The sequence below is a fragment of the Dunckerocampus dactyliophorus genome, chromosome 8 (assembly GCF_027744805.1).
Source record: "Dunckerocampus dactyliophorus isolate RoL2022-P2 chromosome 8, RoL_Ddac_1.1, whole genome shotgun sequence".
Taxonomy (NCBI): domain Eukaryota; kingdom Metazoa; phylum Chordata; class Actinopteri; order Syngnathiformes; family Syngnathidae; genus Dunckerocampus; species Dunckerocampus dactyliophorus.
In genome coordinates, this window is record NC_072826.1 from 18994988 (window position 1) to 19013475 (window position 18488).

General features: G+C 40.6%; 1 protein-coding gene across 1 annotated transcript in view; it reads right to left on the reverse strand.

Moving 5' to 3' along the window:
* trim62.1 (tripartite motif containing 62, tandem duplicate 1) overlaps positions 1-18488 on the reverse strand; it is a 46514-nt gene that overhangs the window by 24470 nt on the left and 3556 nt on the right. The window contains exon 2 of the mRNA XM_054783385.1: positions 15967-16483. Within this exon, the coding sequence (XP_054639360.1) occupies positions 15967-16374 (408 nt within the window). The 5' untranslated portion in view covers positions 16375-16483. The remainder of the gene's footprint in view (positions 1-15966; positions 16484-18488) is intronic.

The window sequence follows — 18488 nt, forward strand, 5'->3', positions numbered from 1 at the left end:
ACTGGTGGTTGAAACGGGAGTAGATTTTCACTCCTGTCCCATCCCAAATACGGGCCAGAGTAAAAAAAAAATCCCACTCCAAGTAAAATGAATTCCAATCGATCCTACTCCCATTCAGAATGACTCCCACACCTGCACCTTTACCATGTTTTTCCCTTTTTTTAGTCTTTGGGCAATATATTGAATTTGATTTGATCTTCTCGTTCAATATGACGCGAGAGTGTGCGTGCACACGGCAGGATGTCTTCCACCTGCATGTTACCTCCACATTTGTTTCCAATGCTGAGCAGCTCCTGTGCAAGGTTGATGAAGCCTTTCCCCTCTACCACAGCAAAGGGTCATAAATCTTGGCTGCACATGAGAACCATTTCTTTCGTCAGACGAGACTTGACACTCGATGGTAATTTGCATTTGACGAATGAAGATATGCTTAGCTGATTCTTTCTGCAATTTGCCTTGCAAGTGCACCTCTGGAGACCACTCGTCCCTGACTCACGGATGTACATGATTAAGACTAAACATGTTTTACCAGCCGTCACACTCCACTCTCATGAAGTTCAGTAATATTTGTGACTGCCCTGCCAGCTCTGTGAGCTTAATAGGCAGGTTTTTATTTCTGATTTTGCGTTGCAAATCATGTTTTACCACTGTGTTCGCTCCTGCCATTACTGTTCTTTGAATTCTGACAGAAAGCAGCGGCCGGAAGCACTGTTGGCTTCTGGGCTGTGTAGTTCTTGTGACTTCCGTTACAGTGTGGTCTTATTGAAAGACAACTACAAAATAGCGGCGCCTGTACTAGTTTTTTTTTTTTTTTCTTTTCTTTTGGTTGGTTCCCACCCCCGTCTGCCCCGTTTTATCCTCTACTGTCCCAATCCATCGTTACAGAATCCTGTGACCCGTGCGACTCCCAAAAAAATGTCAGCCTCTAAAGTCGAAATCAGTTTAAGCAAGCACTTTTTGAAAACAATAACAATTAAAAAAAAAAACACAATGGAGTTGTTTAACATAGGAGTTGGCAACACAAGTAGGACTAACTTCAACATGCTCCACTGTATAATCTATTACAGGATTTGATAGAGACTCATCATAAAATATCATATGATCTATTATATTAACACCTTTAGTCTTGTAATATTTTTACTTTATTCTTATGAGATTTTCTTTTGTAAAATTACACAATTTTTTAAAACATAAAAAGGAGCAATTTTACTCTTGTAAAAGTCTAACTTTTTTTCCTGTGAAATTACAAATAAATGTTATCTTGTAATAGCATGGCTTACATCTCATAAAATAATAATAATTAATCGAGATGCCTCAATCAGTGTTTTATGCTGCCGATTCCGATAGCGATCATCCATGGAAGACAAGACACAATTAGTATTATGACAACAAGACAGCAAAGTTGTCCAGTGATGCTCCCAAAAGTTAGCACGCACCTCATAAACGTGATATCCACTTGTGGCTTCCTTGTGGGACAAAAACGAGCTCCAAAGTAACCGCATTGCTTGTTTGCTTTAAAAACAAAATGTCATTGTGGTAAAAAGTCACATTAGGCGTCTGAAGAATGCAAAGTACAGCCAGCAGCTAGGCAAAGCGTGTAAACAAAGATGCAAGAACAGTCAAACGGAGATGGTAGGGGATTGAACACGCTGACATCGATTGGCCGAGCCTGTGGCAAGCTGAATATGAGACGCGTCATTTTGTTGGCAACCCTAGTGACACAGCAGACATGTAGGATTTGCCGCCGCATGCCGATCGTTTTTTGTGATCGGCTTCGAAAGATATTTACGGCATACACGTGTTTTTTTACGGAAATCTGTTGATATTGATCAGTAGCCAATCGATCGGAGCACCCCTAATAATTAATAAATAATGACATCAGCGCTGGGTATAAAGAGTTATTTGCAAAACACTTAATACACTTCTAAACAGCCAAAACAATGTAAAAAAAAAAGCCTTAATACGCTTCCATTTGCTTCATCATTCGGAATAATTTGCACCCCGAGTGGCTACTCTCTCCCTCTGCTAACCTGATTTATAGGCAATCATTTAGCACTTACAGCGAGTCTTCATAATAAAGACGTCCTCTAAACTGTACCACACATTTCAGCTCAAGCAAGATCCCCGCAAGAAGAACCGCCTGGCGCGTCCTCTGCTGCACTTACGCTCATTTGTTCTAGAGAGACACTTGCAGTGATAATAAGTCACAGTACTCATTAGCCTGATTGTCAACCTAAAAGCATTATGGGTAGTAAGAAAAGAAGGGGGCTTGTTTAGCTCATCAAAGAGCAATTAAGGCAAAATGATGGTTAAATGGCTAACATCACGTAGAAAAACACTGACTGGACAACAAAAGTAAAAATTCTGCACAACATCTGCTAGGATTCATTTAGCAATTTGCCAAATATGCTGTTTACCAGACCTCACCTCAGCAAACATCAATGGATTAGGCTAATGTCTTTTGCTTTTCTTTAGTTTTTTGTTTTGCAACACATATTCTAAAGAAAGTAGTAGTGAAATACAGCTGCCTGGCTACTTGTATTCAGACGTTATGGGAAAGTGTATTCTTATGGTTACATTTTAAAGTGGTTCGTTTTTTTTTTTGTTTTTTGTTTTTTTTTTTACTTTTCACATACATCCGACAAATCCCCTCCGCACAACACCTTAGTTGTTTGACCGCTTCATTGTTTTTACGTCTTAGCTTTACTAGTGGCTTATTTTTACACTTGTATGACAGTTAAGAATGTTAAAATGTTACTTAAAAAAATGCCAGTACAGTTAATTAAGATTTTATGAGAGCCTGGAACAGATTCTTTCCAAAGGGAATTTTTTTCCCCAAAATCCAAAAAGACATCAATGATCCTTTATGCATCTATATTATTGTGTTTTTGCAATTTTTGCAACTTAAATTAGGGCCCACCAATATCATCGGCCTGATATTGGCATATAAATGTGATATCGGTAAATATCGGTATCGCATTTTTCCCTATAATGAAAACCATTCTTAAAAAATGCTGTATAGATGTGGACATTTTAATGTTGGCATGCCCAGGATGATACCGCCGTTTGTTCACATGCAATGCTAGCCCACTTCCTTTGCGCTTTCCACAGGCTCTCATGTTCCTGTCAGCTCTGGCTGTGCTAAGGTCCGCTAGCTCCACATTAGCATCTGGGCCGTAGCTATTAGCCATGTTTCAAGTGAAGCATAAGCTGCACTCCCGGAAGGTCTTGACGTTCTTTGTCAGCTCGTCGATCTTGTCCAGTAGTTAATTTACGTTTCCCATGATAATAGAAGGTAACAAAGGCTTCAATCTCCACTTCCTTGCTAGCTGCTTAGCTTTTATCTTAGCTCCGGCTCTGCTGCCTCAATACGGCTTCTTTCCTCAATGGGTAAACAGGGAATAACACCCAGGCGGGACCTCGCTCTCATGGCATGTAAAAATGTGCTTGAATAAACAAGTCTCAATGTGGACGAGTCCATATCCATAGGATAGAATATATGACTTAAAAGATGATAATAGTAGGAGAACAAACAGAGGTACTGGAAAGGCAGCAACAGTGGTGGTGCCCGTTTAAAAAAAATAAAATAAAAAAAATAAAACAATTTTTAAAAAGTATCTATGTTACACACATCGGTATCAGAAATTGACAGTTGGACAATATGGGCATATTGAATATCAGCAAAAAAGACAATATCGGACATCGTCATACAGTGAGCTATTTTAACTTTCTTGGTTTGTTTATGGTTTATTCCTTTGAGGAAGTTTTTCCCTCGCCTCAGTTGCCAAAGTGCCTGCTTGTGTGGGGTTCAGTTGATTCTTGGACTTGCTCCATATGTAAAGTGCCTTCAGATAATTGATGCAATGTGAATTATATAATATTAATATAATATATAAATTTTTAAAATTAAACATTTTTGCTCTCATGTAACAAGATAAAGCAATATATGATAACGCTAATGAAATACAATTAACTCTCCTTACAAGGCTAGTGTAATTATCCTAAAGATGTTGCTTAATTTCAGAGGATTTCCCTGATTCAGCAGATAAGACGCGTCTGAAATAGAGAGTATATGGGTGCTCCGAGCTTTTCCTAAGTCAAGTGACCTCCCTCTGCACCAGGACTGCAGGTAGAACCATGGGTGGGTGGGCAAACACAGATAGAGCCCTCATTTAGACATAAAAAGAAGCGTTGAACGGTTTAAACCAGCTAGAAGGCTTCCATCATGGATGAGGTGGTGAAGTGAGGCCTTCCAACAGCAGCTGGTCAAATGAAATCATCTGTTGCAAATATCACGGGTACGGGGAATTACAAGAGATTATAGCGCAAGCGTTCCCACTGCCAGGGAACAACGGCATGTAATCTGTTTTAATTCCACGGCTAATTAAGAATTCAGCAGTGGGCGTACAGTACAATGAACCCAAACCCCAAAGTGACATTGTCAAAAATCACTGGAAGCCAAAAATTCTGACGGCTTTGTGGTCCTTTTCTTCACTTTACCGTTCAGGCTACCTCAAAAGGGAGTGAAAACACCATCTCTCACTGCCTGGTCACATTTATTTCATGTCATATTTAGCTGCATCTCCCTGTGTGTTTGTGTGCTGTTTTCACTACTAATCTGCTCAACATGAAGCCTCGCTTTAAGCTAAAGACATCACTTCCTCTTTCAGTTACCAAGTATACCAGGAAGCACAAAACTTCCTGTTACGATTTTATATCATTAGAATGAATTCTCGGCATATAGATCATATGTACAGTTACAGTTTAGGTCTCCATAGTTGGGACGGGCAAAATAACCGATTACCGTAGTGACCCAAATATAAGACTTAAAAAAAAAAAAGTCTGAAAAAGACAGGTCGTCTTTTTTCGGGTTCTATATAGGTTCACCAAATAAACCACTGATGTGATGATAATATATATATACATAATAATATATGTATTTATTATAATTAATATATAATTATTATATATTTATTAATTAATTATTATAATAATATCAAACAATATATTTTTTCGCCCATTGGTCAGCTGGGATAGGCTCTAGCATACCCCCGCAACACTAATGAGGATTGAGCACCATAGAAAATTAATGAATGAATTTTCATTTATTGTGTGATTAGTTAATGTATTATTGAGAGACAGTTTTTTTTCTCAACGAGAAATATGGTCACGTTTTAATCTCGTGAGATCTTGTGACACCTCTCATAGTCAGGGAAGCGTTGCTTGTGTCATGCATTTACTTGGTAATCAAATACAAGTAGTCCTGAAAGGCGGGCCACAACAGTGTGCATTAGCAATGCTGTGAAAGGCGAGGTGTAAAAGCGTAAACAGCCTTTGACGAGCGGGAGTCGTGATAGCGAATGCTAAGAAGACAGAGCATGGAGACACTTTTTCGTCACTTGGCCTTCCCGGTGAATTACATAAGCCAGAGTAAGCCATGTGTGGACTGCGGTTAGTTTTGGAAAAAAATGTAAGAAAAGAGCAAAAACGTAGCAAGGAAAATGTTGATGGTAATAACCAATAATTTGTCTGTCTATAAAAAAGTATACCTTTTTTTTTAAGCATAAAAAAAATTACATGCACATGCGTCATGTCTAATTATGTAAAGATGCTCAACCCCCCCGCAAACCACCACCAAAATAGACTGTAGTCCTGTGGGAAACCCTGCCTATTTTCAATACTCTAAACTCTCTAAAGCTGCCCCTCGCGTTACGTGTGGGTTCTGTTCCTCGACTGTAATGTAAGTGGAGTTTTGGTGGAAGACGAATCTTACACCTAAATTATACCTACACCATAGCTCCCATGTCACTCACACTGCACACAGAACACATAAAGGGACATAAAGACACAAAGATGAAAAACGAGAATGAAATTAAACAGTGCTTCAAAAAAAAAAAAAAAAAAAATTTCAAGCATCTTTGAACATGCCATGTATTGTGTGGCTGTGTGTGGAGAGGGCAGTTGACTTTGCAAAGAGTAGCTTGTTTTGTTTTTGCAATAAAGGCATTGTTGATCGACCACCTCCGCGTCATCCTTACAACATCCTTGTAGACTTTAAAATATGATCTTTATCCTGAATGATGGTTGCAACAGTCCACTAGTGAGGGTATTGTGGCTCACGTTAGCTGCACATAGAGTATTCTTCCGCGGTGCTGTACAGTTGTCCCTTGCCACTTCGCTTCACTCTGTTCTTCCCAAAAAAATAATATTGTGGTTCCTAGCTGTTTCACAATTTACTGCGGCCTACTGTTAGTCAAAAATATGCATATTTAAGCAAACTGAATGTGCTTTTTACCTAAATTAAGCGATTTCAAGCATAAAAATGGCTAAATAAACTAAAATACAAATATAAGTCATTCAGAAGACATACTGTACTCAAGCATCATCAAACAAGTTACAGTATCCTCACAGGTTACTGTTTGTGTGTGTAATTATAATATACAAGTACATAAGTATTAATACTAGATAATTATTTCATGTAGAGTGCTTTAATATTAAAAACCGTATTTGGAAGGTCATGAACAGGTTTTAAAAGGCGCTAACTACAAAAATATGCCATTTATAAATAAGGAATCTTATTTAGCAGAAATTCATTTATGTGAATGAAGGACAATTGTGATTTGTTCTCAAGCGATTCTCGTGTTGACAGATCAAGTAGAATTTTTAATAAAATTATGAGACAGCGTACGTAACCACGAAACACCGATACTTGGAATGCCGTAACCCGAGGACCACCTGTAATATGCCTCTCACACTTAACCACACTTTAAATTCTGTTTGTACTTACAAGACTTCTGAAGAGCCAACATAACATCAGCTAGGAGAAATTGAGCTACATTTATATTTGCAAACATTCTTCAATTGAACCTTTCAGTGCAGAATCCTGCTATTAACATTTAAACATCTATTGTGTTTTCTATCAAAACTGCTTTCAGAGCACATGCAGGCATTTAATGTGCACATTTCTAATGCACAACAGATGCACCAACATCTGACTCTCACTCAACTCAACTTAAAGCATGTGCCAAAAGTAATCATCTTAACAAAACAAAATGTTCGCCTTTAATGGATGCGCCACCGGCTCTGGTACTCTGGTGTAAGTGCTTGTGTTTATCTCTTAATCTAGCAGCGATACATGCCGGAATAAACACACAGCCTGTCTGGTGTCCTGCCATGTGCATCATCACATGTGGTATCAGTAGTAATACACTTCTGCCTGGGTGAGGACATGATGATGAGAGCTCCGCTATTTGTACATAATCCAGCAAATGGCTGGAAGAAAAAAAAAATCTTTCCAATATGCAGTTTATATTTAATACAGAGTAGCAATACAAGTGTAAAATTTGCATTTTTTTTTCAAGGCTCACGGTATGTCTCAGCTAACGCTGGGCAACACTCACCCGTATGTGCGTGGCAGTCAGAAGGCTAAGCAAATAACCCAGAAAATAATGGAATTATTGAGGTGTTCTGGGCATGCCCAGCCGGGAGAAGGCCCTGGGGAAGCCCTAGGACATGCTAGAGGGATTATGTCTCATATCTGGCCACGGAATGCCTTGGTGTGAAACTGGAAGAGGTGACTGTAGACCAGGAAAATCTGGGCTTCCCTCCTGAGACTGCTGCCCCCACGACCAAGACCCAGATTAAGCCGAGGGTGAAGTGTGTTACTGCACTGCAAACTAACCATGTTTGTATTTATGTTCATTAAAAAAATGACACACAAATAGTGTTTTGAGGACAAGCCATAATTAGTACAATGACAACATGAGAGCAAAATTGTTCAGTTACGCATGAAAAAGTTAGTACGTACCCGATGAATGTGATATCCACTTGTGGCTTTTCCGTGGGACACAAACGAGCTCCGAACAAACTGTATTTCTTGCTCGTTTGAAAACAAACTGTCACTCTGGTAAAAGTCACATTTGGACATTTGGACACATTTGGTTTTACAGACTAATTTTGATTCTCACGGCAATACGGGACAAAGTGCGTCCCCTGTCGGCTCAATAAGAGATGCGTCATTTTGTTGGCAACCCAACGTGACACAGCAGACATGTAGGATTTGCCGCCACACAATGATCAATTTTTGTGATCGGCTTTGAAAGGCATTATCGGCATATGCTGATCATGTGTTTTTTTTATAGAAATCAGACAATATTGATCAATTGCCGATCGATCGGAACATCCGTAGTGTATACAGTCGAAGAGCGAGTACTGTCATTTTCTTGATTTGTAGCCTGTGGTCTTTGTTTGTAGAACGTGGTCTGTGTTGGGTGTTTTTTTCCCATATAAAAATGCCCAACAGGTAGAATGGAGGCTAACTATGAGCTCAAATATATCAAATATCATTTATCAAAGCAAAGACATTTAAAAAAAGACTTAAGCTGCTGGAGAAAAGGAGGCCAGGCAAGGCGAGGCGATGCTGAACCACAGGGGAGGTGGGGGCGGCATCCGTGGGTGCCCTTGAAAAGGCCTGACTCATTACTGCAGCAACACGGCCACAGGAACAAGCGCAGCGGTGGTGGTGGTGGCAACAGCGTCAGAAGAGAGCTGTCAGGCCACAGCTCTTAATGGTCGGGAGAGTGAATAGCATTCTGCTTTGAAAGCACCAGAAGAACACTTGGAAGCAGGTGATAGAAATGCTAATGTGTTTTCATATTTGATGTGCTTGGTGAGTTGGTAAAGGGGGCAATCAGTTAATGAGAGGCGAAACGCAAGGTACAGGTGGATGCTTTCAATGACAGACCTGTGGGTGCAGTCATTTAAGTGGGTTTTTTATTCCACTGCACAGCCTGATGCTCTTACGCTTTTACATATACTGTATGTCATCGCCTAAGTCTATCTAGAATATGCAGCAAAGACCCCCAAATATACTCTGATTAACAGGCGCGACAGTCTCCCCCCCCCATCAGGCAACTGATCTTTCACTGCTGTCAAGTAGAGTGTAAAGACTTCTTCTGGGCAAACAGACAGCAGGAGGAGTGTTCCGGTCGCAGTCTCAGTCATCCAATTAAGGAGATAGCTACTTTGTGCAATGATTGACAAGTGTGTGTGCAGCCTCATGCAGATGTAGATAGGAATCCTTCATTTAGCTAGCCTTTAAGGCCCCCTATTATGCACAATCGGCTTTTTAATTATGTTCTAAACTGCAATATGTGTCCCTCGATCCTGTTTATGAGCAACGTTCCCGCTAAGCTGCGTGTGCAATCGCTCACTGATGTTGTGTTCTCAGCGCACAGCAAATCCTTTTAGCACAACAAAATAAAATCCAACCTGAACTGTAAATAAAATAAACACATAATTTATTCTGTACCATTTCCCAATACAACTCTGTGAGTGACAGGCGACCAACAGGCGGTAACAACACAATGAAGAACACTGTCCAGCCAATGATGAGATCCTGTTGGTACGTATTTACTTACGTAGCCAAGCAATTCATTAACAGCGCGTTACGTAGCCGCCCTTTTAGGAGTTAAAGGAGCTAAATGCTGCTTGCTAATCCGTATTATGGCAAAACAAATGGGCAGTGCCGCATCCATTCACCAAGCTAAAGTTAAAAAAAAAAGGTCTATTAAGGTGGACTGGCTGTCGGAGTAATGTGGAAACAGAGGAAGAAGAGTTAAAAATGGGTGACATTTTTCTTTTTCGAATGAGAAATGGCTGCTCTGAGTCTGTTTTATGAGTGAAAAGTGTGAGCTAAATGAGTGGCTTAACCGTGCATGTGGTACTGGCGCATGCTTTTATTTTGATGGCCGGACTCGATGAACGAATACAGGAAGTGTTACGCCGAGTCTGCCCGAGTGATGCCGAAGGGACCGGAAGATAGTTGTTTTTTTTCTGTTGAGATTTTTTTTTTTAATTTTCATTTTTCATTTAGGCAAAAGTAAACATATACAGCAAATGTGGCATCACTTTCAATTACATTTACAGAATGAAATAGTGCCAGAACAGGCTGCTGCAAAAAAGAAAGGAAATAAAAGTATCCATAATTAACTAAATAAATGGCAAAAAAGAAAAGAAATGGAAGCTGAAATGATAAACTAGGTGTTTCCTACATGATTCAGATCATGAGTTGGATGATATAGTTCTACTATATCTATATTTGTTTTGACTGAGGTGGACAAAAAAAGAATGCTACATTGTAAACTGTGCCTTGCTGATCTTCGGAACCCAGTCATCTAAAAAATACCACAGAATGGAAGTTGGACGACCTCAGGTTCTCAGGTTTTGGACAGGTGTGCACGTCTGATGGCGCTCACAGAGGTCGATGCTCAGGTCGTTTGTGTGTATTCTCAGACACTTGAAAAATTTGTGGGAACATTGTTTATGAGCACCAAACGTGATAAAAATCTATTATCTCCATCACTTGTTGCTCTACTTCTGAGAAAAGACAGACTTAAATGGTCGCTTTTGAGGTTTCGAGTTTTCATGAGTTCATGAAGGCAAAACCTCCTTCGTCATGGACAAGATACTACCTCTGACCCACGTATACATACACCCACCACTTTACGTAGGACAGCTGTCAACAATAAACTTTAAACAGGCTTCGTTACACAGCTTAAAAATACATCTCTGCCAACTTTGCGTCAGCTACAGACGTAAGAGCTGTAAGGTTGATAATTTTGCTTTTGTCCCCCCCAGCAAACAGGCTGACCTAGCATGATGTGGCTGTTGAAATGAGACTACAATGTTAGCACTGCAGCTCACATAGCTAACACACAGTTACAGTGTACAGTCGTCCCTTGCCACATCGTGATTCAAATTTCAAGGCTTCACTCTATCACGGTTTTTCAAAAATAATAATAAATCATGCTGTTTTGTGGTTGAATACGGCCTATTCATGAAAAATGCCTAAGCATTTTCAAGCATAAAAATGGCTAAATAAACTAACACAAATGTATAAGGCATTAAAAAGATGCTTTCAAATTGCGGTATGTAATATTCTACACTGGTCAGTAGGTGTCAATAGTGTTCAGTGAAACATACGTGTGCCAGGACTTGATCGCCGAAACAGGATTTGATTGCAGGATTGAATTATCACAGGCACAATAAAAACAACAACATAATAATTATAATCATAACAACGCCGGCTACTGTTGTGTAACCCATGCCAAGCTAAAACTCAACTTTGAACTACTGACGTCACTTCCTTAAAAGGTGATTATATGGGTGTTATTTCATGTCTGGAGGGCTTTAATGAAGTTAAAACCCATATTCAGAAGGTTGCAAACAGGTTTTCTATGCTGTAACTACGAAAATATTAAATTTATAAATATATATTTTTTCACTTATTACAGAACAAATTGGATACCAAGTGGCTAAAGTACACAGCAGTGTTTCTTCATCTGAGACAGGCATGGACGAACACAGTTCTTTAAAGTATTAAACCTACAAAAACACACAATTGCGTGTTCCCAGCAGGGCTTGCTAAAAGCACTTTTCACTTTCTAACTCCCAGCATCAGGGCTAGACTTTGACCAGCACACTTCCAATACACAATTGTGGGACCTCTGAGTTTTGAAAAATTTAACAAAAGTCCGTTAATGGCCATGTTTCATCATGCTCATTCTTACAAGCAGATTCAAAGCTGTTCGAGTTGCTTGGTTCTGTTGAATTCACTGCCAGGTTACACTGTTGGTATCATGTCACGCTGTTTACACATCAGATACAGCTATCGCACACCCAGCCAACACACCTCGTAGTACAAACAAGACATATCAGGATTAACCGTTCCCAACCACGGTGAACTCAACTGAACCACTGCTGGGAACTGCTTTGGCTTTTATGCTAACAAATCAGTCCAAGCCAGCGGTTACGTGCTGGATGAATGTCTGCCAGATGTGTGTCATCGTGACGTGAGGAGTTTTTGGAGGCTTGTTTGTTTTACAAATTTTGGCCTTAGGATGGGTACCAGCGGGAGGTAAAGCCCCAACAGGCAGGACGCCGCCTTTGTCAAGGCCAGAGGTCAGCGAAGCCAAGCTTAAGGAGATTATAGCCTGCTACAGACCAACCGTGGGGCTCCCCTCTTCAGTTGCCACCAGCTAGCATAATGTGTCCTAGCTTTGTAAGATTGGTCTCCGTCTAGAGGCTGATCTCGTCTCGGAATCAATGGTATTTCAAGTCGGTCTTGGATTCAGACTAGGTAACTTGAGATTTATTCTCAACTGCAGCGTTTCATCTATCCAGTGCCCGATTAGTATATTCAGGTTTATACTTTGTGGTGAGGTTAGATTTATGGAAAGAGGTTGTTCCTGCAGTTAAGAAATAATTTGGACATCAGTGCTTGATAAAGCTGGTTTAACTGATTCCCAGCACCTGAAATTATTGTTTCCTCCAATTTTTGGTGTTTACTTTGTCTGGATTTATATGGTCTTGACTATCACACTAACACAGACACAAGGAATAAAGCATAAACCACAGCACAGTCCAGAATATACGGCACCAAAGGTAGACCTATTTCATCCTGAAGTCTAATTAAGGTGGCAGTAGCTCCGTTTTGTGGGGAGCTGCGATGGACCAAAGTGGAAAGAGGTTGCATTGGTCCCTAGAACTACCAAGGTAGCCTCGATACCGGTACTGAACCCACTACTGCTCAAGATGCTTGTTCACGTCCAGTCTCCTCAATTCAGCATCTCTACCTTAGACAGACATCCATATGTTCTCATTGTGTGTTATTGTATATCTGGCCAGTGTGTATAGCATGTTCAAAAACAGAATTGAATATCCCCTCTGGGAGCCAACAAAGGGCCGTTGTTCTTCTTCCTTCTCTTATTAATGAGGCTTTTACAGGGGGTAACCCGAGCAAAACAAGACCTTGTACCTTGTTCAGACCAGCTCATAGCCATGCCTAACAATGACACAACATTTTTCACTCTGGCCTTTGTTTGTTCTGTCATGAATGTGGCTTGAGAAGAAAGATTAGAAATTGGCAGACAATGACACACGCCACAAACTAAGTCCCAGCGTCTCTGTATTTCTGAGAGTATACAGTATACTTGCTGGTAGAGTAGATAGATTGGTCACGATGTCTGTGTTGTGTAGTGTCTACTGCATGTGTTTAAATATGTTTGCCGCCCTGATTGTGGGAAAAGAGCTCAGTGAGTCAGCGGAGGGCATGCTTGCTTCATCTGCTGCTTGTCGAGTGGGTGATGAGGTGAGACGATGCAAACTCAGTCACTGACGGTAATAGAGGATTATCACTGCAAGCATCAGTGGTGTCTATTTTGTAGGTGTCTTGCTGGAAAACAACCACCAGTTTCCCAAGGGAGGGGATCATGCTCTTGCTTCAGAATGCCACAATACTTGTTGGAATTCCCCTCAATGAACCACAGCTTCCCTGTGCTGGCAGCACTCATGCAACGCCAGACCATGATGCTACTAGCCCAATGCTTGAATGAATGGAGGGAAGGCTTCTTTAAAGTCGGGGTTTAGATTTGTTATTGAGAAGACATACTGAAATAAGATGAAATGTGAGGGTTTTGTAAGCTTATTATTGGTTATCTAAACAGGAATAAAAAAAAACTCCATCACTGCTGCGTAGCCTCAACATGTAGATCTGGCACTGGCATTGTTGTGCCACATGCTTAAAGTGCCTGCAGGCAAAGTTCTTCTGCATGCTTCTATTCGACACACTGCTCCTACTAGCTCACTGGCAACGACCAAGAAATAAAAGCAAACCTTGTACAAGCTAGCAAGATGAATTCTTTACTTTGGCATTTTTCTTGTATGCTAATTCCTAAATTAATAGACACTTGTACTCCTCATCATGGGACAAGGATTTGTTTCCAGTGCTCATACTTTTTTCTTTCAGTGCTGGGAAGCCTCCAAAGCTCGATCCAGAATACAAAACGGCAGATTGTTGCCGTGCAAAGCTCAGGGGCCGTGGGACAAGCTGGTTGGAGACAAGAGAAACATCTTGTGCTGTGCTTAATTACGTCCCCTCTCAACATTGGACAATTTTCTCAGGCTTCAGACTTGATTGGCAATGACAGAGATGTAGGAATGGACTTTAGTTGGACTGAATTTCCTTCATTGTACAGTGTGAACAATTCAGCTGCTAATAATCCAATGAGGTTCATTTGGTCTATCATTAATAAAAACTAAACCTCTTTGTTTTTCCTAGACCAGAGTTAGCTAGTTTTTCCATACCTGACAGTTTCGACTGCTCACTCTTCTTCAATTCAAGTGATTGCTTAAGACCTTCTAATATTCATAAGGCAATTCATTCCAAAGCTTCCAATAACGCAATTTGCTAATTGGCTTTCAAAATGAAACCGGAAGGGGAAAACCAGTACGTCCAGCTCTTAGGGGCATGTTAACAGAAAATGGAACACATTTTGCTAATTTATCTGGTGACCCAAATTGAATCTCCTGTGACCTCCCACCACCACAGAGATCTGGCCCATTCCTCAACATTCTGGGCTCATCTGCCATCTTCTTATTAGGTAATACAACTGTACTGTAATGCACCATGTTTTATCTTGTTGTTGTTTTCAAGAATAATAATCAATGTGACAATGACAACATACAATGTGAGTGTGTTGGTGTAATGAACCACAGTGGAAGGTTTTGCCAGCAATAACAAAAATAGAAAAAAAGATAGTGCTGTTTGTATATCATATTTACATTATATGGTCGCCTGTGATGCAAACTTTTTAATGAACACTAAACGTACACAGCTGTCAATCCTCACGTTTTTCCCAGGAAACTTTTACGGCGCCCTGTCGTTTTAATCATTTGCTATACTTTAACTTTAATTGGAAACAAAGAAAGAATCACTCCGGTACTGCATGAGCAGCACAGCTTTCGGTCCATTTGGCAACAGTCGGGCAACATTTGCAGAAAACATTCGATGTTGCCCGAGTTTTGGGGAAGCTGTGCGGCTCCAGCAGTACTGGAGAGCACAGAATTTTCCTCATTTTATGGAAAATTTCCCATATTTTCTGATGTAAATGTTGGTGATGTGTCCTAGAGTAGGGCCCTATGATTTCCATGTTAACAGAATCGCAGACGGAATGGTGGAATTGGCCAATAAAAACAGAATCTAATGTTAAAAGCGGAATCCCACGGAATTTGACATAACGAAATGCTGTCATTGTGAGGAGAAGTAATGTTTGTGTGAAAAAGTATTTCGCCAGCTAACTGCTCATTTGTGGCGGAAACGGCAAACTGAAACAGCAGCGAAAGTTGGCAAAAAATAACTTTGAAGCTCATCTCTTACGGAGCGTAAGAGGAAGCCAGCGGGGTTAGCCTAGTTTAGTAAAGTATGATTAAAAAGGCTTCACTACACATCTTAGAACAAAGCCCGTTGCTCTGCCAACTGTCCGTCAGTCAGCTACAGATGTGGGAGCTGTAAGTTTGATCATTTAGTTTTTCCTCAACAAATAGGATAACCTAGCATGATGTTGCTGTTAAAATGTGAGTGAAATGTTAGCACTGTAGCTCACATAGTGTTGCTAACATTTGTGTCCTCCTGTCCCACTCCTTAATGTTACCTTGTTGTATGTGATATATGGCATCTACTATGTTGCTATGTTGGACAAGTGCAGAGTTACAGTGTATATGCAAAGAGTGGATAAAGAACACGATAGTGTGTAGGCATAGACAAACACAGCTCATTAGCATTAAAGCTAAATTGTCTAAATTCCAGCATCAAGGCAAGATTTTGGACAACACACTTTCAATACATTACTGTGGGACCTCTGAGACTTATTTAAAATTGTTGAAAAATACTATAATATGAGTACAGTATGAATGAATGTATATAAATCAGGAAAGGTGCATATTCTAAGCCTAAATATTCACATTATTTACATTACTTGCGTAAAACATCTTCAATAAATGCCATTCCCACAGTGTGCTGCTAAGCGCTGACAGATGTTGAGAAAATGTCAGCCTCACCCTTGGGAGTGTATGTGTGCATGCGCGCACATCTCTGTGTGTGTGTGTGTGTGTGTGTGTTCAACTGACTTGGATCTCCTCGTAGGCCTCGTCAATAGTGGTGACCTGGTGCTGCTCGTGAAGCGCCGGCTCGTCGCAGAAGAAGCACACCAGGCTTTTGTCGGTGAGGCAGAAGAGCTTGACCTTCTCGTGGTCCTTGCAGGGGTACGGGCTCCTCTGAGCGTTGAGGATGGCGTCCAGGGGGAAGGCCGAGTAGCGCTCCACAATGTTGGACAGCTTGAGGCTGGGCGACAACAGCGGGTCGGCGAAGGTGCGGCGGCACTCGGGGCAGTCCCGCGCTCCGTGAGGCTCCTGCCTGCTCCAGTGCTCGGTGATGCACTTGCGGCAGAAATAGTGTTCGCAGCCGAAGCTGACGGGGTCTTGGTAGATGCTGAGGCAGATGGAACAGAGGAGCTCGTCCTTCAGGCAGCAAGCCATTTGCGAAAAAGGAGACAGCGAGGCCAACACCCTGGAGCGCTTTAATCCTCAGCTGTGGAGTTTACTGGCATTCTTCAGCAGTTTGGAATTCCTTTACTTTTTTTGGTCTCTGTTTAAAAGACAACAATATCACAAGTATCATCACTTGGAGCGTCACCATGAAGCAGGGAAGGCCAAAATGCAGCCCGGGGGCTATTGTTGGCCTGCAGCTGTTTTTTTTCCAGTACTGACCATTTATTCATTTAATAGTAAGATATAGTTTTAGATATTCATCTAACAACAACACAATGCTAGCATGTCAGTGTTTTCTTCAAATAGCTTAACATATATCAACCTACTCGGACTGATTTTTCTGTATGTCCTGTAAGGTCGTCATAAAGCCTATGACGCCTATTTAACGTTGTTTGCCTAGGACACGTAGTTTTCATATTTCAAATGATTGACATTTTCGAGACACCCTGTACAGTCGTACCTCGCTACATTGCGGTTTTGAGCATCGTGCCCTTGCGGTTTTTCAAAAATTAAAATGCCCCGGCGACCCTAAAGAGGAGAAGCGGTATAGAAAATGGATGGATGGATGGACTTGATCGTCTCAGATGCCATCGTCGATAATGACGTACCACCAAAAAAGACCAAATGCTAAAAATGTGAGTTATTGCAAGTGTGAACATGTTAAACACAGGACTCTCAGTTGCTGAGACATGGAGAAGTGGTAGAATTAAGTACGATCTGCTTCCGCCTACTCCTTTTCAGACATGCTAAACAAGTGCAACCACATTGTTTGGACAAAATGGACTTCTTTGTAAACACCATGACTGTCGAGTAGTCAGTCAAAGTAGTCATCAAAGATGACGAGAATTCTTATGATGCTTGCAATAGACGTCTTTCAAAACTTTGATACAATATGATGATGTAACTGATTTCATAACACTCACGATAATATGACATGTTTGATACCTGTGTGGCATGCATGATATGAAGAAAAGCTAGTTGAGCATAGAGTAATTGCACATTTGGTAGAAAACGAAAGTTTGTAACGAGAGAAGACCGGTGAGACCAGTGGTATGTAACAACTATTGTTGGTTCTAAAATACTGTTATACTGTTAGCGACTAGATACTATAAACTGATTGTTATTTACTAAGCACTGACCAATGTTTAGACTGACTGACATTGGTTATAATTATAATTGATACCATTTGTCTTTGATTTAAGGTTATCAACATAAAGGTTGATAAAGTGTCCTTTACCATCTTGAGTTCAGGCAGGCTAAAGTCAAAAAAGAACTTGACAGTTGATAACCAGTGGAGGAGTTGGAATTTTCTGGTTGCTCACCGAGCACAAATCTTTAAAAAAGCCTGACCTACTGAGATATATATATATATATATATATATATATATATATATATATATATATATATATATATATATATATATATATATATATATATATATATATTTATATATATATATTAACTGGAGACCATTTTTTGGATTTTTAAATGAATGAAATCACTAGGTTTGAGGTAGTTATTAAAATGATCTACAGAACAAACTGATGGCTGGTCGCTGAATGCCATGAACTCCACAATTGTCCTTGAAGTAGCTTTGCTCTTTTCATCGGTCATCAATGCTAACAGCGGGCTGTTGTTACAGTAGGATTGTAATGTAAATGTTTCTAGTTAGCACACGTTGCAGAGGGAACGTTATGAGTGTGACACCGTGCCGAAAGAGAGCCGGGCTAGTTGTATGTGTGTGTATGTGAGGATTGTACATGCTGCAAAGTTGTGAATAAAGTTCAAGTGAGCAAATATACGGCTCTAATTGTCCACCCACTGCCCACTGCCTGGCCCTTTGTCTGGCTAGCTTTAGCTTACATTGCTAGCTTCAAATGCTGCATATTGTATGGTGCGGTGGTTTCTTAAATGGCAAATGAGGTTTGTTGTATTGAACATTTTGTTTACGGCCCCACCACGACTTATTTCGGCCTTACATAAACTACGAAATCTGCGATCCGTTGCTCTTTTTCTTTTACTGTCTAATACTGCTAGACTGACGGCATGGTCTCGCCCCGAGTGATATTTGTTTACCCGTGCAGCAGACGCACTTTGCGGA